Source organism: Vidua macroura, chromosome 3, assembly GCF_024509145.1.
Source record: "Vidua macroura isolate BioBank_ID:100142 chromosome 3, ASM2450914v1, whole genome shotgun sequence".
NCBI classification, from domain to species: Eukaryota; Metazoa; Chordata; class Aves; order Passeriformes; family Viduidae; genus Vidua; species Vidua macroura.
This window is the reverse complement of record NC_071573.1, coordinates 4,346,888-4,367,142: the sequence shown is the minus strand read 5'-3', so window position 1 is coordinate 4,367,142 and position 20,255 is coordinate 4,346,888. Positions and strand designations below refer to the sequence as shown.

Below are 20,255 nucleotides of genomic sequence, written 5' to 3'. Positions count from 1 at the left end.
AGTTGTAAAACCTTTGAAAATAGGAGCTCATAATAAAAAATGTTAGGCAACTTTAATTACAGCTGTTTCTGCCTGAGTAGTTGCCTATAGTAACTCCCCTCTAATGCCTTTTTCTTTATAAAAAGAAAATTAAAAAAAAATCCAAAGTGAAATTTATACTAAAATATATATATCTGGGAAAAACTTAAAAAACAGAATAAGAAAAAATTATTTTATGCATCATCATACAAATAAGTATATAAATAAGACTTGTCTGCCTATACGAATGTATTTCAAAGTGAAATGAAGTATCAGTCTGTGAGAGGAAAAAAGAAAAGCATGGATCCAAGAGAGTTAAGAAAATAAAATGAAACGTGTAAACGACTGTCTTCATTTTTTTGATTGTATGATCCTATTCCTGTAAAGAGCAGAATCTGCCCCTCAGGACTCAGCTCTGAAAGGTGGGAATCTGTAAAGATTCCAGCCTTCCTCTGCATCATTATTTTACAGTTATATTTACATTCTCAGCTGCCAGTACAGTCTCTAATGTGCAATAGTTAGAATCACAAAACCTGCATTGCAAAGGTTTGCATAAAAATTAATTAGCTTTCATCTCCAGAGAGTAGGAATCCTTCCAGGTCACCATGGAAGCCACTGGAGATGCAACCACAGCTGCTTCAACAGTGGAGCTCATTCCCCAGCTCCACTTTCCCCTTCAGCAGCATAATCAACTTTGGTGATAAAAAGGAATTGTTTCATCAACTCTTTTACAAGACTGACACAAGCAGCTCCATTCACTGCAACAACACTTCTAAAGCAGCAAGGAGCTCACATCAGAGGCTCAAGGAAATGATTTACATTAACTGAAAGAGAAGCAATCAGAAATAGCACAAATTACTTCACTATCGTTTAACAAGCACTGTTTGAGTTTCACCCCACCAGAAACTGCAGTGCCAATCAAAGAAGATGCTCCCAGACTTCTGCTTCCAGGGAAGTGGGAGGCACCTTAACATCAGGAGAAACAGGTTTTAGCAGTGAATGAAGGACACCCGACCCATCAAACGCAGAGAAGAAATGTTCTGCAAGGACATGCCTCCCCCCCACGACAGCACACACAATGCATTTGAACTCTGCAAACTGCAAGAGTGGCCAGTGTTTCTTACATCGTTCAGCTGCTTATTGCGGGCTGGGATGAAGGTACTGCTTAGTTGTTTATTCCCTGCCTTTAATGCTGCATCTCTTCTTGCTTGCTCAAGCAGAACTCGCGCTCGTTCTTTAAGTTCTTCCTGTCTTGACAACATACGTTGCTTAAAAATAAAGAAATATAATTAACAGCAAGGCAGCCTCAGGGCACTGAAGGTTTATACAGTAGTTAATAGCCAGCGGCCTTCCTATACAATAAAGGTCAGGAGCCACATGAATTATGTCTTCATGAGGTGACAGAGCATTCTATAGAAATGAAAAGATGATCAAAATGTAAAAAAAAAAAAAAAAAAAAAGTCATACGCCTTTATAATGTAAATAGGAGTTCTCTTCCTTCCCCTTAAAACTTAATTTCTATCAACATTTAATGCCTTTAAACTTCAACTGTGGAAAAACCTAAATGGCTTCATAGAAGCCATGTCAAACGTGCTATGTGTTTATTTATTTACTTTAATATGTATGCAAATATGGCTACAACAAAAATGCTTTGTTGGCTACTTATATGGGTACCACTCACTTACAACTTAAATTGAGCACAAAGAGGCTGGGTACAAGGTGAAAAACCCTGCAAAAATATCTGCTTCTACTGAATTTATGAATATGCACAAGAAAGTCCCTTCTTCATACAAAGGACTGAGCCTCCTTTAAGAGCAGAAATAGCAAAAGGGGGTTCTGCACAGGCAAGAAGAGAACATGAGCAGCTCCCAGGCAGACACACTCCCAAGGGATGGTTTCCTAGCCAAGGTCAACTGTGAAGAGTGGGGAAAATGCATCTCCAGGCCTTGACATGGACCAGGGCTGGGACAGCTGGCAGAGCCTGCTGTGCTCCTGCAACACCCATGTGGAAATGGAGGTGGTTGACTCTAACAACAACTGAGTGTAGGTTCAGAGGGAGCCTCACATCTGAGATTCTATTGCCACGTGCAAATGCACCAAAAATTAACAACTAAGAACGGCCTTCAAAGCCAACTCCTGCTTCTTCTTGGCCTGTTACACCCTTGCCCATGAAAATCTTCATAGAGAACAAATCCTGTCTCCTCCTGCTCTTTTATTCTGTATGGACCAAGCTATTCCTTTCTCATCCAGTACTCAAAGATGACGATGATGATGATGACGATGATGAAAAGAAACCTCACAAGATTTCATTGATTAAAGGAAAGAAATTAGCTGGCTCTGGAACCAATATTTGGCCATTATCACTCATCTACAGACTGCTTCTCTTGCAATAAAATTATCTTTATGGTGCTTACTCATAAAAAAACCCCATAAAAATATTTGAAGCAATTCATACTACTGGAAGACTGGATATATTCTTTTCTTACCAGAGTTAATGGCACAAAGCCCAAACTCAAGAAACCTCTTCACAGGGGTAAAATTATAATCCTGCTTTGGCATTTTTGTACGTGGAGGTGATAACATGTTTTACATATTTTTATGATGATATGATTTATTGATAATACTCAGCATATATATAATATTCAACTTCCATTCTCACAATAAATCTGCAAGGTAGGTGGGCATACACTGTTCTCTTTATAGAAAGGAAAATGACATTGTGGTGAAGTAACATGCCTTAGGCCACTCAATGGAAAAAAGCAAAATTTAACCGTCTGGAGTTTCTACCTCACCATCCTGGCTATGTTCATGAGACTCCATGGTTTCCCAGACAAGATTTTGAATTATCTTTAGTGAATTTTAAGGTATTCAAAGCTTTACATTTCCTAATGAACTGATATCTTTTTCCAGTTTTTCCTTCAGAATGCAACAATCAAGAGGAAATGAGTTGCAACAGACAGTGGCAAAAGCTTTGGAGCCATCTTTGAGATAGCTGAGAACATAAACTTCTTTAATTGGAGAGAGACTGGAAATATCACCAGTGGGACAATTTCTATAAATTAGTTTTCCATGTAACGATTGTTTTTCAGCACCACCTACTTCACAGGCAAAACATTTACTGCCCAAAAATAAAAATACACTTCTCACCTCACCATTTTTGCCGAAGATTTGGTGTAAATTACAAACACAGAGAAAGAACTTGAACAGCACGTCCATCCTAATTCACAGACACAAATGTCTTACCTGGGCTGTTTTTGCAGTTTGATCTGCATGATTTAAAGCTGTTCTGGCATCACTGTCAGAATCAGATTCTGTTTGCCTCGGAGAAGCATGTGGTTTCTTTGCAAGATCTGTATCCATATTATAGGAGTATCCAGGCTTAGAAGTAGGAGATAAACTTGGTTTTGTGACAGGTGAACTGGGATCTGCTCTTGTGCTCTCTGTGGATCCTACACATCCCAGCTTTTCTTGCTCCGAGAAACCAGGGGTACTGTCTAAGCTCTGGTGTCTCTTCTTGTTGTTATCTTCACAAGCAACTGTGGGAGACATATCCTCCTTTTGATCACTGACATGTGCTAAGTCACTGAAGTCTAAAGTGTCAGTTATCAGCAATTTCTTCCTTCCCAACACAGGCTGCACTTGTGTTGCGTCTGTGCTGCCACACTTCCCAATTTCTTCAGACGCGGAAGTCCTTCCAGAGCTCTGCTGGGATTTCTGCGGATCCGTGTCACTTCGAGTCCTGCGTGAAGAAGGGGAAGCTGTGCTTGGGCTTAAATGGTCGTCAGGAGTCTGATGCTCGCTCTCAGATTCGCCGACGCCGCTGTCGTTTACGAACACGGAGTCATCCTGCGAGGCGAAGTCTGCCAAAGCGCTGTCCGCTGCCTGCAGCTCGGGCTCCCGGTTCAGGTCGCTCAGCTCCGCGTAGAACTTCTCCTGGTCCACGGAGCTGTTTGTGTCCGTCTCGTAGTTCCCCACTTTGTATGTGCTCTTACTGCTGTTCTCCTCTATCTGAACCACGTTCAGCTCCTGGCCGCAGAAATGTGCCCTTATCTGATAGAGATAGGTCATAACAGTCAGTTTGTCAGGGATGGCCAGCAAAACCATGTCCGAGGGCTCCAGCAGTCGCGATATTCCCAAGCTGGCAAAGCCGTCGTAAGCCTTTAAAGACAGACAAAATAAAGATCACAGCGTGGCAGTTTCTTACCCATCATAACATCTCAAGAATGCAAGTGGAAGTTTCAGTCAAAATAAGCAAGCCTAAAACACATCCAATATTACAGGGAGAACGTGGCTCTGACTCTATTACTTATTAATTTTTGGCTTCATTATAGTCATTGCTACTTTTTGGTGCACCATCCAACATCCAGCTCATTGATTTGTTCTGATGGCTTCTACATATGTCCCAGGACATCTTCACAGCAAAGCAAACTGAGAGAATGAAACCAGCAAAAACACTCAAATGGCACTGTTTTAAATATTTTTAACATACTTCAATGCCATACTATACTCTAAAATATTTTGTTACTCGAAATTGTGACACTTCTATGAGTAACCAGCTATTCATGAAACTGCAGCTTGAAAGTCCTTCTTTTTGCACTAGGAAAACCTACCAATATCTTAAATGGTTCTCACTCAAGTAGCAGGAAACAAGCAAACAAAAAAAGTCTAAGAGCTGGACCAGAAGAAAAAGGAACTCAGGATGGCTTTTTAAGATAAGGAACAAAGATAGAAGAAACACGACACTAATCCATCTTGAGCTTTATCATTGATGATCAACCTTCTGACTTCTATTGGTCATGTAATTGCAGTGATTCCTGCTGATGAAAAACTATGTCCAGATAGTCAAAAAGAACACCATCACAGATTACCTGACACTAGACATAAATCACATTAATCAATCAAGCAAATGCATTTTAAAAACATTTGTTGATGCTAAATTTATAAGAAAGAGAGAGTGAAAATCATTCCCATTTCACTTTACTTTCTAAAAGCTGATCAGTTGCAAGCCTCCCACTTTGTGAGGCCACATTGTCTTCTTTTACTGCTGGCCCTTTAAGTGAGTGGGCTTGGTGCATCAGGTTTTTCTAGTTTTGAAGAATTAAAGCCGTTTCTCAATTTACAATTAATTATTACTATCCTGGATTAACCTTGGAAGACAATATTGTGTTTCAAGGAAGTCTTTAAAAGGCCTCCTGTTAGCGTAGATGCACTCAGTTAAAGCATGTGGGCTTCTCCTCCCCCAGGAATCCTGCAGCTCCTTTTCACCGTCTCCTGAAGGGGCTTACAGTGTTCACACTTGATCCAACACTATTCTGAACAAAAGCAGATGCTAAATTTAAGACATGGATGAGAAAACTGTCCTTTCACAAGAAAACAGTAACGCACATCACTGGCTTCAACTCTTCAAGTTTACGTTTTTTCCTTAATTTTTTTAGTTTTAAAAGAACAGAGAAAAAAAAAAAACAATTATGTTGTTTTTTTTTTTAATCCTCTTGGTTTTGATATTACTAAGTATTCAACAGTGAGACAGATTGTGGGGCTGGGCTAGCCTGCTCCTGGCAGACCCAGATATTTTGTTTGCTCTGAGAAAAGGAGGCTCTCTCCTCCTCCTTGCAATGTCATTCCCTACTCAGGGATCCAATAGTTTTCGTTTCAGCTGCTTTTCAAACTCTGCTTCCAAAAGCTGGAATTTATCTTCCTGAAATTTTGCACGGCTCCCCCCGTGCTAAGGTATAACTTTCCAAAGCACTTTAGGTGAAGTAATTTTTATAACACTGTAATAAATGATTCACAGAGTTTATCTAGACATAGAAATGGTCTGAATAATTTATTTTTAAGCTCTTCTGGCTCTCCCCATACAAAATGATTTGGCCTAAAATCATTGCTGGTATTTGGTGTGGTATTTCTTGGGAAGGTTTATTATTATGAGAGATTGTTATGGCATTTATAAATACAGAGCTGTGCTTAGATATAGGAGCAGCAGAGGCAAACATGACTGACGTATTTGCTGATACAAAAAGTCCAGATGGAGCAGAGCAACAGCAAAATGATAGGTGGGAGGGAATGGCAGCAACTTGGATGGTAGAAGAGGGACAGCTGTCATTTACAGCATCTTGGGAAACAGAGCTGGAGGAGCAGGACGAGGCTGACTGTGGAGGAGAGGGAGACAAGATGGAACTGAACAGACATGGGGAGCACAGAGAGCAGTGCAGGGATTTGTGGGGGAAGCCTAAGGCATGGCAGATACCAGGAATGATGGATGCTCATAGGACAGCAGAAACCAGGCTGGGCATGAACACACAGCGAGCCATCCGTGCTGTCTGTGGACTAAAGGCAATGCCAGGATGTGCTGTTTGCTAAGTGGGTCAGTGCTGATTCAGTGGCATAAATAACTTGTTACCCCACACTGCAGGTAGTGGGAGTCACCATCTGAAGAATGACAGGACTTAAGGACAGGCACGGCAGCCAGGGCAGCCAAAGCTCACAGACATGACTTGACCTAAACTCCTTTTATACTCTCAATTTCTTATTTATATGCTAATACAACTAAATTCTATGAGTATCTCCCAGGGTCTATAAAATGAAGGCAGGGACAGTGTTTCAGGACTGTCAGGAAAGGTACTTGCTTAGAAGTAACACAACAGCAGGACTGAATTTGGAATGATGGATATTCTCAGTACAGCTGCAATCACTTTTTGTTGGCTGTTCTGCTCTTGTGGTGATGCCTGGGATTAAACACAGTTATTTCCTGCTGATGCCTGACACCTATTTCCCATCCCCTCTCATTCTCATCCACACTTTTGCTTCTCTCCTTTCAAAGTACACTAGATATGTAGATTGGCATGCCAATATTCTACAGACAGTAGCTCTAGAAATAGCAATTGTGTTTTCTGGATGTATCCATGCAGCACTATGTGATGGGTTGTCTTTCACTACTAGAAAAGCTGGGAGCTTCCTGATATTCCAGCATATTTATAAATGCATCATATTTCTAACTAGTTTGTAACATGGTATTAACAGTAAATTTTCAAAGTCAAATTATTTTTGTTAAACAGAGGCATAACTCAGCCTCGATTTTTGTAAATATTTACTACTCTGCATGTTTAACTCTGCTTCTACATGATCCTACTGATGCCAACAAGCATCTCCTACACATGCAATTAGATATGTTCTTATGACTTGTTTTTATGAATTGTAGTGGTGAGCATGAACAACTATTATAAAAACATTAACTCCAGTTTCAAGGTAAGGAATACTTTCCATTTTGACTCAATACTACCCCTTTAAGTCTGCATTCTTCTATTTAAATGTATAATTTAAAAGGATTCCTTTTAAAAATGGAATATTTTATTAAGAAGATCACTCAAGTTCAAATATATTGAGGAATTTGTTAGAAATGGCCAAGAACTGGGGAGCATTGTAAAAATTAAAAGTGCCAATTGAACATCCAAAAGATCTACCCACACCATAAATGAAACAACCTTCTCTAAACAATAATTAAAACCAGAAATTCATTGTTAGAACCATACTGTTGTGCCCTTCTACTCCTCATTCCTTCATCTTGTCAAAGATCCAGCCCAAGTCTTGTTTAGTAGTGTATATTTTTAAAGTGCAGGACACATTATTAGCAACACAAAATATTTCAACTGTTCATAAGGAACTATAGCGCCAGCATGCTGTAATTTTAATACATTTTTCATTAATTTAAATGTAATTATTATTTATTAATAATCAAATGGACATATTAAATCAAATTAGCTGTTTAACACTACTAGGAAGGCAATATGGATAGTCAGATATATCTGAGATTTAAGTAGAAGCACAACTCTTTAGACCAGCTGGGAAAGTATCCCTGTAATGTTTGTAATTTTCTCAAAGATAATCCTGGTTTCTCTTTTGTTCCTGACAGAAATTTGAATTTCCAATGTGCACCAAAAATACCTTCCAATTCAGACTGATGCCAATGTAGTAGTAGTTTGGGATTTTTTAAATATATGTATATTCAGGACACTAAGCCTATTTATCTATCTCCCACTGAAGTATTTTTCTTTTTTTTTTAATTTACTGACGAACTGATTGACAGACATCAATTGGGATCCATCAGCACAAGCACCACAGGCAGTATTCCAATCATTTCCCAACTCTGTAACACACTGACATATTGGCCAAGATCAGATGTCACAGGTAAATACCCTTTTTTATTCAGCATCAGTGGCAGCACCCAAATGGCAAGTGGTTGGTGTGTGTTATAAAGAACCTCTGATGACATACCTTTTTTAAAAGTGCATTTCCATCCCGAATTTATACACAGTATTTGCACTGAAACAGTTGTTAAAAAATCTTAAGATTTTCTCTTTTTTTTTTTTTAATTAAAATACAAACAAGGTCATGGACTTCTAAAAGATATTCTCTTATGGGTTAACCTTTAATCTATGGTTTTCCTTTGGGGAGAGGGAGAGGCAGAAAAACATTAAAAAAAAAAAAAAAAGAAGAAAAAAGAAAAAAAAAATCTGCTTCAGACAAAGAAAATCATCCTATTCATCCAAAGATGTTATTTTAATTGGTTAGGAGGAATCATTGTCAAATGTGTTACATATCTGCATGGAATTTCTAGGCAGCCATTGTTGGCAGTGCTGCATTCACTCCAACCAAGGGCACACGGGGTTATCTGGCAGAACTGTGTGAGACCAGGAAATAAATCTGCAGGAAGCAACTGAGATGCTCAGCGTAGCTGTCAGGCAAAGGCTGGCAAAGTGATGAAAGAAAAAAACTGCACAATAACAACAATCACTATTTCTTCAATTCTGGGAACTGTATCCTGTTTGAAGGACAGGCTAAAAAGTTCACTGTTTGCCATCACAGCTTCCCAAAGAAAAGATGATCATACTGCTAACATTTTTAATTAATAATCTATTCTTTCTTTTTTATAATCCAGCTTAATTAGGCCAGACGCTCAACAAAACTTGGAAGTACAAAAACATATGGTCACAGAAAATACTGTGATGTCACAGATAATCCACTTAGGTCATTATAAGTCCTCCTATTATTATGGAAAAAATATCATCAGCCAAATACTCATTAGATAGGAGCAGCTCAGAGATATTTCATTATTTTTAATACTTAAGTACTAAATTAAAGACAAGTAACTCCCTGTCTAACACATAAGTGTGCGGGCACATTAAAATATAAACAAAATGAACTTTAATAAAGCACTTTCAGAAATTCCACGTAAGTAAATAATACTAGATTGCAGATATGTTTGCTATATAATATTGAGCTTGGTTAATTTATTCAAAGTATATTTTTATACCTTCATCCCAGTTAAATTTAGTGCCTTTTAAAGCAGTATAAAAATAAAATCACAGCTTTAAGAAGGGAGATACTTAAAACAATTTTCAGATGATCTTCAGGAACAATTTTATTATCAGTGACTCACATGAAAATTGTAATTTCTAAACATGTCCCTAGGGCCCAACTGAAGCTTGTAACATATCTAAAATAGTGAGCAGAAAAAAAACAGTCTTCTGGTGAACCCCAAACTGAATTCCTGCTTCTTCCAGAGAAACTTTTTACATCTTGCACCTACAAAGCGTGGTTCAAAACAGTTGCACAGCACAAGGCTATTAACTATTTTGCCAGCATTTAATTTATTTGTAAAGTAATATCTCAACACCTTTTATCCTAAACCTCCCTTGCTGTGCACACCACTTCATTCAGCTGATGCAGGGTAAGAGTAGGTGTAAAATTTCATCTTTAAAAATATAACAATCACCACCAAAGCAACATCAACTGTGCCCAGCTCCCAGAGCCTTGTTAAAACAACAGCAAGAGAAGCCTTGTGTGCCACAGTCCAAGAGCAGCCACATTTTTCATTCTTTTAATTACGTGGCTGATTGGAAAAACCAGAGCAGTGCCCACAGAAGGCTGGCCAGGCCCTTCCTCTGCTCTCACAGTTAATGCAGGCCATACAAATATTAAACTCCAATGCCAGCCTTGCACTTGTTGTGAATGTTAAAACCATGACAAACTCGAGTCAATAACGCATCCGATTTGACCCGCGGGAGGCCGAATACCTTCTGTGAGCAGCAGTTATGACCTTACAAAACAACCACACTTTCCCAAAATTAACAAAAACCCACACTGAAGTCAAAATTGAGGCTATGTTGGTTTTGTTTCTGGTTTGGTTCGTTGTTTTTGTTTTTTTTTTTCTTTCTGCCTGGCAGTTCTTACCTTTTTGTTGTTTTCTTTAATATCTTGAGGATTCAGGGACTTGTAGTCACTGAGGGGGAAAATGGCACAGTGGGTATATACAGTATTTGATAAAAGCAGCAGTTTTAAAACAAACTAAATCTAAAAATTTGACATACAATAATATCATACAGTAACTAGCAATTTCACAGCAATTCAATCAACAAAACTAATAGTGTGGAAAATTAAAGGAATAAATAAATAAATAAATAAACACCGATTACATGTTTCATTGCCTGAAGCTCTCCATCTAAAAAGAAGTTAAGGCAGGGACTAGAGGCCAGCCTTGACAACCAAATTTACCAGGAGGTAATCCGTCCTTGTCAGCATACAAAGAGCTTATTCCTCTCATCTCATTTCAACACTGGCGCAATTCTCATAATCATCTTGAAGTCAGTTCTTTGTATAAGATTAAGAAGAAGAAAAACAAATCACAGAGAGGGGAGAAATAATTGTTTATGCAACAAGGGAGAGCAAAGAGGTCACAAAGTTTGAGCATTCATAAACCTGGTTTCTTAGAAAGGACGGTTCCCTGCTTGAAAGCAAAGGGTGTAAACAGTTCAGCACAAAAAACGCACTGGTATTTGATTTTCAAGTTAAAAAATTGTTCAGTATTTCTATGAGAGTTAGCTTATGCAGGCAAAGAGTATACAACTTACATTAGGTCTGGTCTAAAGTGATGTAGTATTGCACAAAAGGATAAACCATTCCTCCATGACGTGGTGAAATTGGTGATTTTCACTCCCCTATAGTTTTTTGTAACTTCTTTGCACCACACGAGCAATGACTGACTAGCGTTTGGCTTTCTCCCCAAAACAGGACTTGGTATTGGGCTTGGCTGGAAAAAAAAAAAAAAAAAAAAAGAAAAAGAGAGAAGATAAAAGAATTTAATGGAAGATGAGAATTAACATTAATTGACCTAACTAGATGATCTGTATCCTTTGATGTGAGTTTAGGTCCTTCACAGCTGTCAGTTTACAATGACTGTAACTTGCAAAAGACACAAATCGCGAGTTATTATCTACAGTTGTTGCCTTAGGCACTTGTCTCCCAAGGATGCAGATATACAGGATTCCAGATCTACATGGGGGAAGAGGCCAAGAACTGTACCAGTGGAAACACCCGTGCTGAAACACGGCACAGCCCTGCACAGCCCGTGACACACAGCCTTGAAAACACTTCCCAAAATGCAGCTATGGAAAAGCATCCCCATGAGCCCTTTCACAATCAAAGTCACGACACAGGATTGATGAATTCCTCTGGTACAGGCTCCAGAGGACAGTTTTTGGTGCTCTTTTCTGTGCTAGTGAGCAATTGCATAAAGGTAATTATGGCACCGTGTTTCTGAACAGCCACTTCCAACCGTACCCGAAGCGCTGCCTCTTCCAGGCTTTAGCTTTTCTACATGAAAAACGAATTTCGGATGAAAACTCTTATCAGAGGGTGGTTTCTAACAAGTGTCAGTAGCTAACAACCATCATAAGCTAATAACAACCGTTTCAAAAAAAAGTTATTTTGACCCTTTTAGTAGCATTTTTGTGGGCATAAACCAAGAAATAAAACAGAACACTTCAGGCATTTGGCATTTGTCAGACTCTCCGCTGCTCCTCAAATTCAGCATACTGATTGCAGATGTTCTCAAGACATACACACTTATTTCCCTAGAAAAATACTGTCACTTTAAAAACTTCTTAGATCTAATCAAACAGGCAGAATGTGACTGATGCAAATCCTACATTTGAATTACAGTGAAAGAACTGAGATCCTCTATTCTTTCAATGTAATATCATTAAAAGCATATACACAAAACAAACAAGCTCTTGATGCACTTTAGAGCTAGAGAGTTCCCAAATTAAGACAAATTAAGAGCAAGTAATTTACTATATCACAGCCACTTAAGTTTACGGTCAAATGGATTTACTTGTTATTGTCTATTTGTGAAAGACCAACGATGCCCCCCCTTGACTGAAGCCTGTCAGTGCTCAGCAATTAGCTGCTATCAACTCATTTGTTTTCACTGCTTCTGGGGGCAAAAAAAAAAAAAAGTGCACAGAGCCGGGGAAGTCATTTTTCATTTACTGTCACAATCAGCTCTAAAAAGTTGTTGCATAAACACGCTACCTCCTCACCAGACAGAAGCACCGCTAACTCAATTACAAAGCGCAAAAGGTATACCTTGCTGAGAATTTTTTTTAACACCACATCATATGTACAAAATAACTTGTTAGAAAGTGCTTACATTTTGTAATCCTGTCAACAATTCAAATAGGCATGAACGAATCCATTAACGACGAGACAAATATCTCCAAATACACTGAATTAACAGCTTTAACAAGGATACACAAAATAGAGAAGGAAAAGCAGCAATAAATTATAAACTTTACCACACACAAGATTTTAATCAGAGAAACAAAAGTTGCCAGACTGTTACTCCAGATTCAGTGAAGTAATTAAGATGGTGTTTTTCTCTTGTTTTCTTTACAACTTGAAGCAAAACCCAGTAATTAATCACTGACCTCAAATTTAAGGTGCTATGTTACTTAAAATATATTTGCTATTTTAAGTGATATATATGGAAATAGCACTACTGAGAGGAAAAAACCAAAATAGCATTATTAAATAGTGGAAAGGTGATATTTTAACAAATTATTAATGCAAAAAGCTACTTCTTCAAATCATAGAGCACTACTTACCAGATATATTAAATGTTAATTATAAAGTCTTCATACTTGTTGCTGAAACTCTCAACAAAAATGGTAAATTTTCCAGTCACCACCTAAATGCTTTCTGGCTAACTCTGAAATTGCCTTAGGCAATATTGCCATTTAAATTACCTTACTTTAATTACTTATCTAACGAACTGAAGATGCAACTGAATTTAAAACCAGGTTTTACAGAATGAAAGCCAACGGTAGTAAACCAATAAATTTAGCAGAATTTCATACTTTATTTAAAAATTTGTTCTAAAGTTATCAATGTTTAAAAAGATGGACTGCAATTCCATGAAAATCTGGAGCGTTTTTCTGCGTTTGTCTTTCCACTTATGTTAGATTTTCTAAGAGCACTTTTTCCAGAATACGGAAGATTTAGGACGTGCATAACGCGCGTAACACACACAGTTTTCTCTTCTCTTACCTGATTTAGCAGAAATTGTATAAGGTTTTCTTTCCACACTTATTAGTCCGTGTTTTTTTGATAAAGGTGAAGTTAATACCATGACAATGTTATGCTCCTAATCACCACCTGCATCAAAGCTTTCATTATTTAATCTACGATAAAAGCATTCAACTCCAGACACAATGGAAATACAGAAGAAAAGGCAGAACTGTGTGTGAGCACTTGACATGCCTTCAGAGGAGTTAACAAATGTTAGTTCTAGTTTCTTTTTCATGTGTGTGTGAAAAATCATTATGCAAAACATTTTCTTTTGGTATCTGTATATTGGACATATTAATTACTGGCTTGGTGCAAACACAATTACTACCAAGTGCCTATTTCTATCATGTATTTGCTCTACATGATTGGTAGGAACTAATCAGATGAAATGAAAATTTAATAACCTTTTTCTTGCATCATTCTTTTCAGCATTGACTACACAATTCTTCTAAAGGACGCAGCAGTCATGACTTGCCTTTTTGAGCTCAGCAGCCAAGGTCCCTGCAAACTCGGCTGGAAATGCCACTAAAAAGCCCGAGATATCCCCACCAGATTGCCAGAGCTGCTCACTGATCAACAGGTTATGGAATCCAACACAACTGGCTTCTGTCCAGCCATGGAGCAGCCACGGTGAGCGCGGAGGTTCCCGAGCTCGTCCCTCACAGGGCAGCTGAGATCTAAACGCAGCATCATGCCGACGGATTTATCAGCTGGAGTCAGCACTGGCTTCAGGATATCTTCCTTTCACACTCAACAAAAGCACTGAAGTCTCTATTCTTCTTTTTACACATTCTGGAAGCTCAGTTGATATGTTTTATAGTGTATGCATTTTTTCTCTTGGGAGATTATCCCATCAGACCATTACTCTATGCTAACAAGAGGACAATAGCTTCAAGAATTAGGCTGCATCACCACACTTAAAAATATTCAAATAGTTGGTTTTGCAGCTCTGAGGAACCCTGCACCAGGCAGAGTGATGGCTCACAGAGCGAGGGTTGAGCTGCATCTCTGACACACAGCCCAACAATCAGGAGAAGAAAATCAAGACTGGAACTGTAATGAGAGCATGAGGCTATGGGACTGTGACACAGCCAGGATGAAGACTGCAGGGGCTCAGTCTGAGGTCCTCAAGGGCTTGTAGATAGGTTGCATGGGGGTAGAGATGTTTAAAGAAAGCAGGAGTGTTGAAGCCCAGAAGAGAAAGATGCTGAGAGGAGTAAGGGAGGAAAAAAAAAAAACCAATTGTAATCCAGGTGGAAGACATACGTGGTTTGAGTTTTATATTAAGGAACACAACTCCTAGAAGAGGAAAAGAGCTGAGACAACAACCCAGGACTGGTTATTAACTGCAAGAGAGGAAGCTCAGATTGAGATAGGGCTGAAAGTCAGAATAGGGAAGACCTACAAACAATGAACAAGCAAGTTTTTTTTTTTTTTTCCCTCAAGAGGCAAGTACAGACACTGGCCTCTAACTTATTTGACTGAGCAAAATAAAAGGGATTTTCCCGTACCCCTATCAAAACCACGACGCTGTCTGGGCTCACTGAAAATTGTGCAACCATTAAAATGCAAGGTAAGGAAAATGAAAGTAAGGCACAAGTAGGTGAGTGAAAATGTGCAGCATGTGGCTGGAAGTAGAAGTCCAGGAAACTCAGCTGGACTGACCAGTCTGAAAAGCTGTATAAAGGTGCAATAGAAACAAGACACCAAATACATTTCAGTCAAATAGATAAGTTTATATCCTCAAAATTATATTCTAAAATTTTAGTTTTTAAACAACACAGGACTTCACCCATAGGAATGTCCCACTAGCCTGGGAGTATCAGAATTTGAATATTCAGACTCATTGAATAGAATCTATGCCTTTGGCAAGGTCTGTATGTGTCCAACATGCATTCAATTTTGTTTCTTCTGGGCTGTGGAAGTCTGGGCATAAGTCAAAAAGTGGTTTTTACCAGTATGAGGAATATCAAATACAATATGGAAAGAGTCTGCAAAGACAGAATAGAACAGCTTTCTGTTTTATTCCGAAAATGGAGAAAACATCCTTGTGACCCAGTTGTGCTGAGACGTTCTTTACTTATGGTAGTTAGGTATTTTTTACATAGCAGATGACAATTTAGTGACACACAAGTGGCATTGCTCTTTGCTTCTAGTAAGGCAAGATCATGCATGTATTAGAAAATGCACATTTCCTAGAAAGAAATGTTAGTTCTGCTATCCTGTTACTCTGATAAACAAATTGATCCGTTTAGGAGTACGTTCTTTAACTTTGTGCTCTCTATTTGCATGGTGCAAAATGTCTCTGGTTCCTACTGTCCCTAAAAATGAAGGAGATATGAAAACCCAGCTGCTGGACACAAGTTACAGATTCACTGAATTTATTTTCTATATACCATTAATAATGAGCATTTAAATAACCTCCAGGTTTCAGCAGCAGCAGACATCTTAAAACTTTGCCTTCCTTACTCTTCTGATTGTGCCTACAGCTAATGTGGATATGCAATAAAATACAAACTTTTATCTCAAAAGCCTTAGGCATAAGCTTCAAATTGCTTATCATTTCACAGGTTTAATTTTGGCACAACCAAACCAGTCCATGTTCAGTCACAACCCAACATTTAGACATCTGCCTGAGCTGACATGATGCTCTCCTGTTTGAACATGGCAAGGTGAAGAGGAAGGTGAAATCCTTGGGACACACCTCAAGTTAACAGTTGGTCAAGTAGGTCTGATTATTTCATGCAAAAGGGTTTGCAGTTGCCTGTTACATATTTTGATGGCCAGGAGTCTGGAAAGAGCTTTTCCAAACCATACCTGGGCAAAGACAGGAAAGCAAGCCTGCAGATGGCTGCCTCTGGTTACTTTTACTCTGAGCACCAAGGAAGTGGTCTGGTAGAAAATTACACCATGCCATCATACAATTGAAATGTGCACACGTATATAACCTACAGGCATCCAGTGCACAAAGATGGGAGAGACTGCAGTAACAAAGGCTACTGCTAAGTACTTAATTTTGCAACTTTTGTAATTATCTGGTAGCCTCCTTTTGCTTTTTACTTTGTCTAGTAATGAAGTAACATTTTCTTAGCCGAGTCTTTTAGGGTTTTGGTTTGGCTTTCATTGTCAGGGATTAAAAGGATGAAAGAAGCCAAGAATTCAGAACTAAACTCTAAACCTTCAGAACCAAAATTCACAACACATCAACTGCTGGCCAATTGCCTCGTTTGCGCAACAGGACACAAGGCTGTCTGCTCATGGCAATCAATTAAGAGCAAGGCAGACGATTTATTTCCAGATGACAACCTCCCCCGTGGATGTTCTTAGCAGAGAAGAACAGGACTGCACAGGAGTGTGGGCAGCTACCTCACCAGGCTGAGAAGCCCTAAATTTATTAGCTAATTGCAAGGAGAAGATTATGTTAATGAACTGGTAAAAGGGAAACAAATCTGAGACAACATAATGAATTGGTTACTTATGCGGAAGTAATTTCACCTGATGGTCAGTACAGCCAGGAAAAAAGTTACAGTGATCTCCTTCTCAGACTGAACTATTAAAAAGGGATTGGCCGAGGCTCACCTAGCTTCTCTTCCCTGAGGTCGCATAATCTTTGTCTTGAGCGCCGTGTTTTCAATTAAAAATCTCAAGACAAGGTATGGAACTCATACCATTAAGCAGAAGCGAACACGGAGCTGGGTCTCTGATGATTACACGTATTTATAATGTAACAGTATGAACAGATGACATGCAGGGATGGGGCCTCATTTTTTCTGCTCTCAGAAGACAGGCAGTTTCCTTGTGTCCACCTTCCTTCCTCCAGTTGTCCCGGTGGCATGTGGGCTGAACGCTCTGCTCTCATGTAATCTGTGCTGGAAGCCCAGATGAGCTACCAGGATGCTGCTGGTTCACAATCCCTGGCTCTCTGCCACGATGGGAACGTTCAGGGTTTTGGGCAGGTTGCCAGAATTAAGCAACTTAAACCACAGATGAGGAATAGCAATTTTCAAAGCTTTTAACTTTGTTAAATGTGAACTGAACTAGCAAAACGCACCTCCCTGGGCCCAAGGCTATCTCTGCCACATTTCAAAGGCCTGCAGCAAACAATGGAAGTGTTAGAGCTTGTCAGAAAAGGTCACAAGAATCTCTTCTAAAAGAAAGCACAAGGCAAACTAAAAATGAGAGTCACTGCCAATTCTTCCTAAAAACAGTGAACTCTTGTTGCTTTTGCAGGAATTTCTTTTGACAGAGCCATTAAATAAACACAAGTCATTATCCCACTCTTCTGAACATTTCAACAGACACAGTTTTTTTCAGGCAACCTTCTGATGTTGGCTCATTAAAGGTGACATTGCTCAGAACTTTATAGTTACCTATTTTGTAAATCTACTGCATCATTTATATTAATGCCCAACCATAGGCAGGTTTATGGAAGCATTAGCCTTTGCCTAGGAGAAATCTTTGTTTGAAATACTTGAGAACACAACACAGATGCCAGATTTGTGCAGGTATTGCAGTAACAAAGGAAAACAATCTCTGTTTGGGTGTGCTTAGAGCAGTCAGTATTTTTAAGCCTGGTATTGGTGCCACAGTATCTCTGAAGGCCATAGTACACCTCTTGGGTGACGGTGGAAATAAAATCAGTACATTTTACAATCCTGCATGAGGTGCTGGTACCCATGAGCTGGCACCAGGCATAAAGAGGGATATTCTTAAAGCTCCTGAGGACAGCAAGAGATAAGTGAGAATTTAATGGAAACAAGTTTTTGCCTTGATAAACTACTGCATTGGCAGCTGACTCTATGTAAACAATCACGAGATGGAGATTAACAAAAATATTGCTTCCCTCCTCAGTGGTAAGGAGAAGCTGTCCATAGATGATGAGGAGACATCTGAAATGCTCAGTACTTTTTTTTTCTACAAATCAGATGGAAGTTGGAGACTTGCATTACTCATACAGGCACAGAAAGGTCAGATTTCAGCCCCATGTGGAAACAGCTTAGATAAACCAGAAGCTTTTAGATCAGCTGAACACATTTAATGTAATCCTAAGGTCCTGGAAGAACCAACATGAAACAATATCCAAAATGGTCAGTTTGGAAACTTGAACACAGGGGAGAATATTAGAAGTGTAGGAAAAGACTACATTTCCTTCTATGCTTAAGAAAAAGGACAAATAGCAAGAATGCAGACAAGCAAATGAAAAATAAGTGGAACAAATAATTAAGGCCCTTCTTAGCATATGAAAGTTAAAAGAAGACATGCAACAAACATTAATTTGTCATCAACAAATCATGACTAGCACTCCAAGTTCCTTCTACAAGAGGAAAGCAGGGAGTAGAGAAGCATCAAAGAACAGATTACAGATGTAGCTGAGCTCTTTTAATTGTCTTTCAAGATGCTCTCATAAGGAAGCATGGAAAACAGAGCCTTAATGAGACTCATATAGGTGCAAAGCAGGCTGGAAAACTATACCCAAGACTAGTTTTAAGTGATTCTTGGAATTATGCATTGAAAGGGGTTCTGCAAGAGTATTTCTTAGGTTCAGTGAAAGTCTGAATTAGGAAGGTGAATGATGCACTGGACAAGAAGCTGAGATGGACACTGAATGCAACAGAAGAACTCCAATCACATAAAAAGGAGTAAAGTTCTGAAAAAAGCAATATGAAATTCAATAGCTACAAGTGAAACATAGGAAGGAATAATCATTTACATAAATGCAGGATAAGGAAGAACTGGTTAGGTAACAGCCCTTCACAAAAGGATACGGGGGAAACAGTCTATTCAAGCTGAACATAAAGTCAACAACATCAGGTTGTTATGAAAAAGACAAACATTGTACTGAGATGTACAGACAGGAATAAAGCTCGCAAGATCAAGACTGCCTCTCTCACTCCATTTAGCATCAATAAAACCACATCTAAAATTTTACATTCAGTTTACCCTGATGCAGAGTGTAAGGAAGATGAGCCCAAAGAAAAGTGGGGGGGGTGGGGAGGGGGAAGCATGAAGAAAGCTGAAGCACATTTAGGTCATTTATGGTATGAACAAATGGTAGAGGAAACTAACATGGTAAGTCATCAAGCATGTAAAATTCCAAAGAAGAAAGCAAACCCTTTGTCCCCCACACCAGTGTTTACCAAAACAAGGTTACAGGCTTTAGTTGCTAGAGGTCAGACATCAGAAGGAGCAATCTATAATGCAGTATAATGAAAATGAAGCACTCAAGACTGCCTGGGAAGGCCATGGATGCTTCATTACTGTTTAACAACAGGCCACAGAAATCTTTCATTTTGTAAAGGAGAACTTAGCCTTTGTGCAAGTAGAAAGACCAAGTGATCTTTCAGATGTGCTTCAGACCAACATTATCTGTGTCTCTTACCTCCAGAGCCTACAGCTCACCTGGGCTGCTGCCACCAGGGAGCAGGAGCCTGGCAGAGCTTCCTTCCATGCTCTGGCTGCATGGGAAGCAAGCTGGAAAACCCCTAATTCCCACCAAGCACCACTTCACACTGGCCTCTCAGTTCAATCACCAACCAAAAACCCCAATTTCCCATTTCAAAAATCAATCCTAGCGTGGAGCTCTTGATACTATTTGTTCCATAAGCAACTCATGCACCAATCCCCCTATGTTCATCAGATCTCCCTGCAAAGCACAGCATATTTTGCTTTTCTTCCTGGCACACAGCCATCTGAATACACAAAATTCAATAGCCACTAACAACTCTCCAAATGAAAAACTGTACAGTTTACAACTCTCTCAGTTGTTTAGGAGACTGGCTATTGACTATAACCTCACCACTCCAAAGTGCTCCTCGTGAGGACCGCCAGAGAGG

At 39.1% G+C, this 20,255-nt stretch overlaps 1 protein-coding gene across 15 annotated transcripts in view; it reads right to left on the bottom strand.

The window, feature by feature from the left end:
* EHBP1 (EH domain binding protein 1) overlaps positions 1-20,255 on the bottom strand; it is a 206,149-nt gene that overhangs the window by 68,944 nt on the left and 116,950 nt on the right. For 14 of the 15 annotated variants that reach the window (XM_053973088.1, XM_053973094.1, XM_053973095.1 and 11 more), the window contains 4 exons: positions 10,926-11,104; positions 10,249-10,297; positions 3,262-4,176; positions 1,143-1,286 (listed from right to left, as the gene is read on the bottom strand). In XM_053973088.1, coding sequence (XP_053829063.1) covers positions 1,143-1,286; positions 3,262-4,176; positions 10,249-10,297; positions 10,926-11,104 — 1,287 coding nt within the window. The remainder of the gene's footprint in view (positions 1-1,142; positions 1,287-3,261; positions 4,177-10,248; positions 10,298-10,925; positions 11,105-20,255) is intronic. The other variant, XM_053973097.1, reaches the window with a different exon arrangement.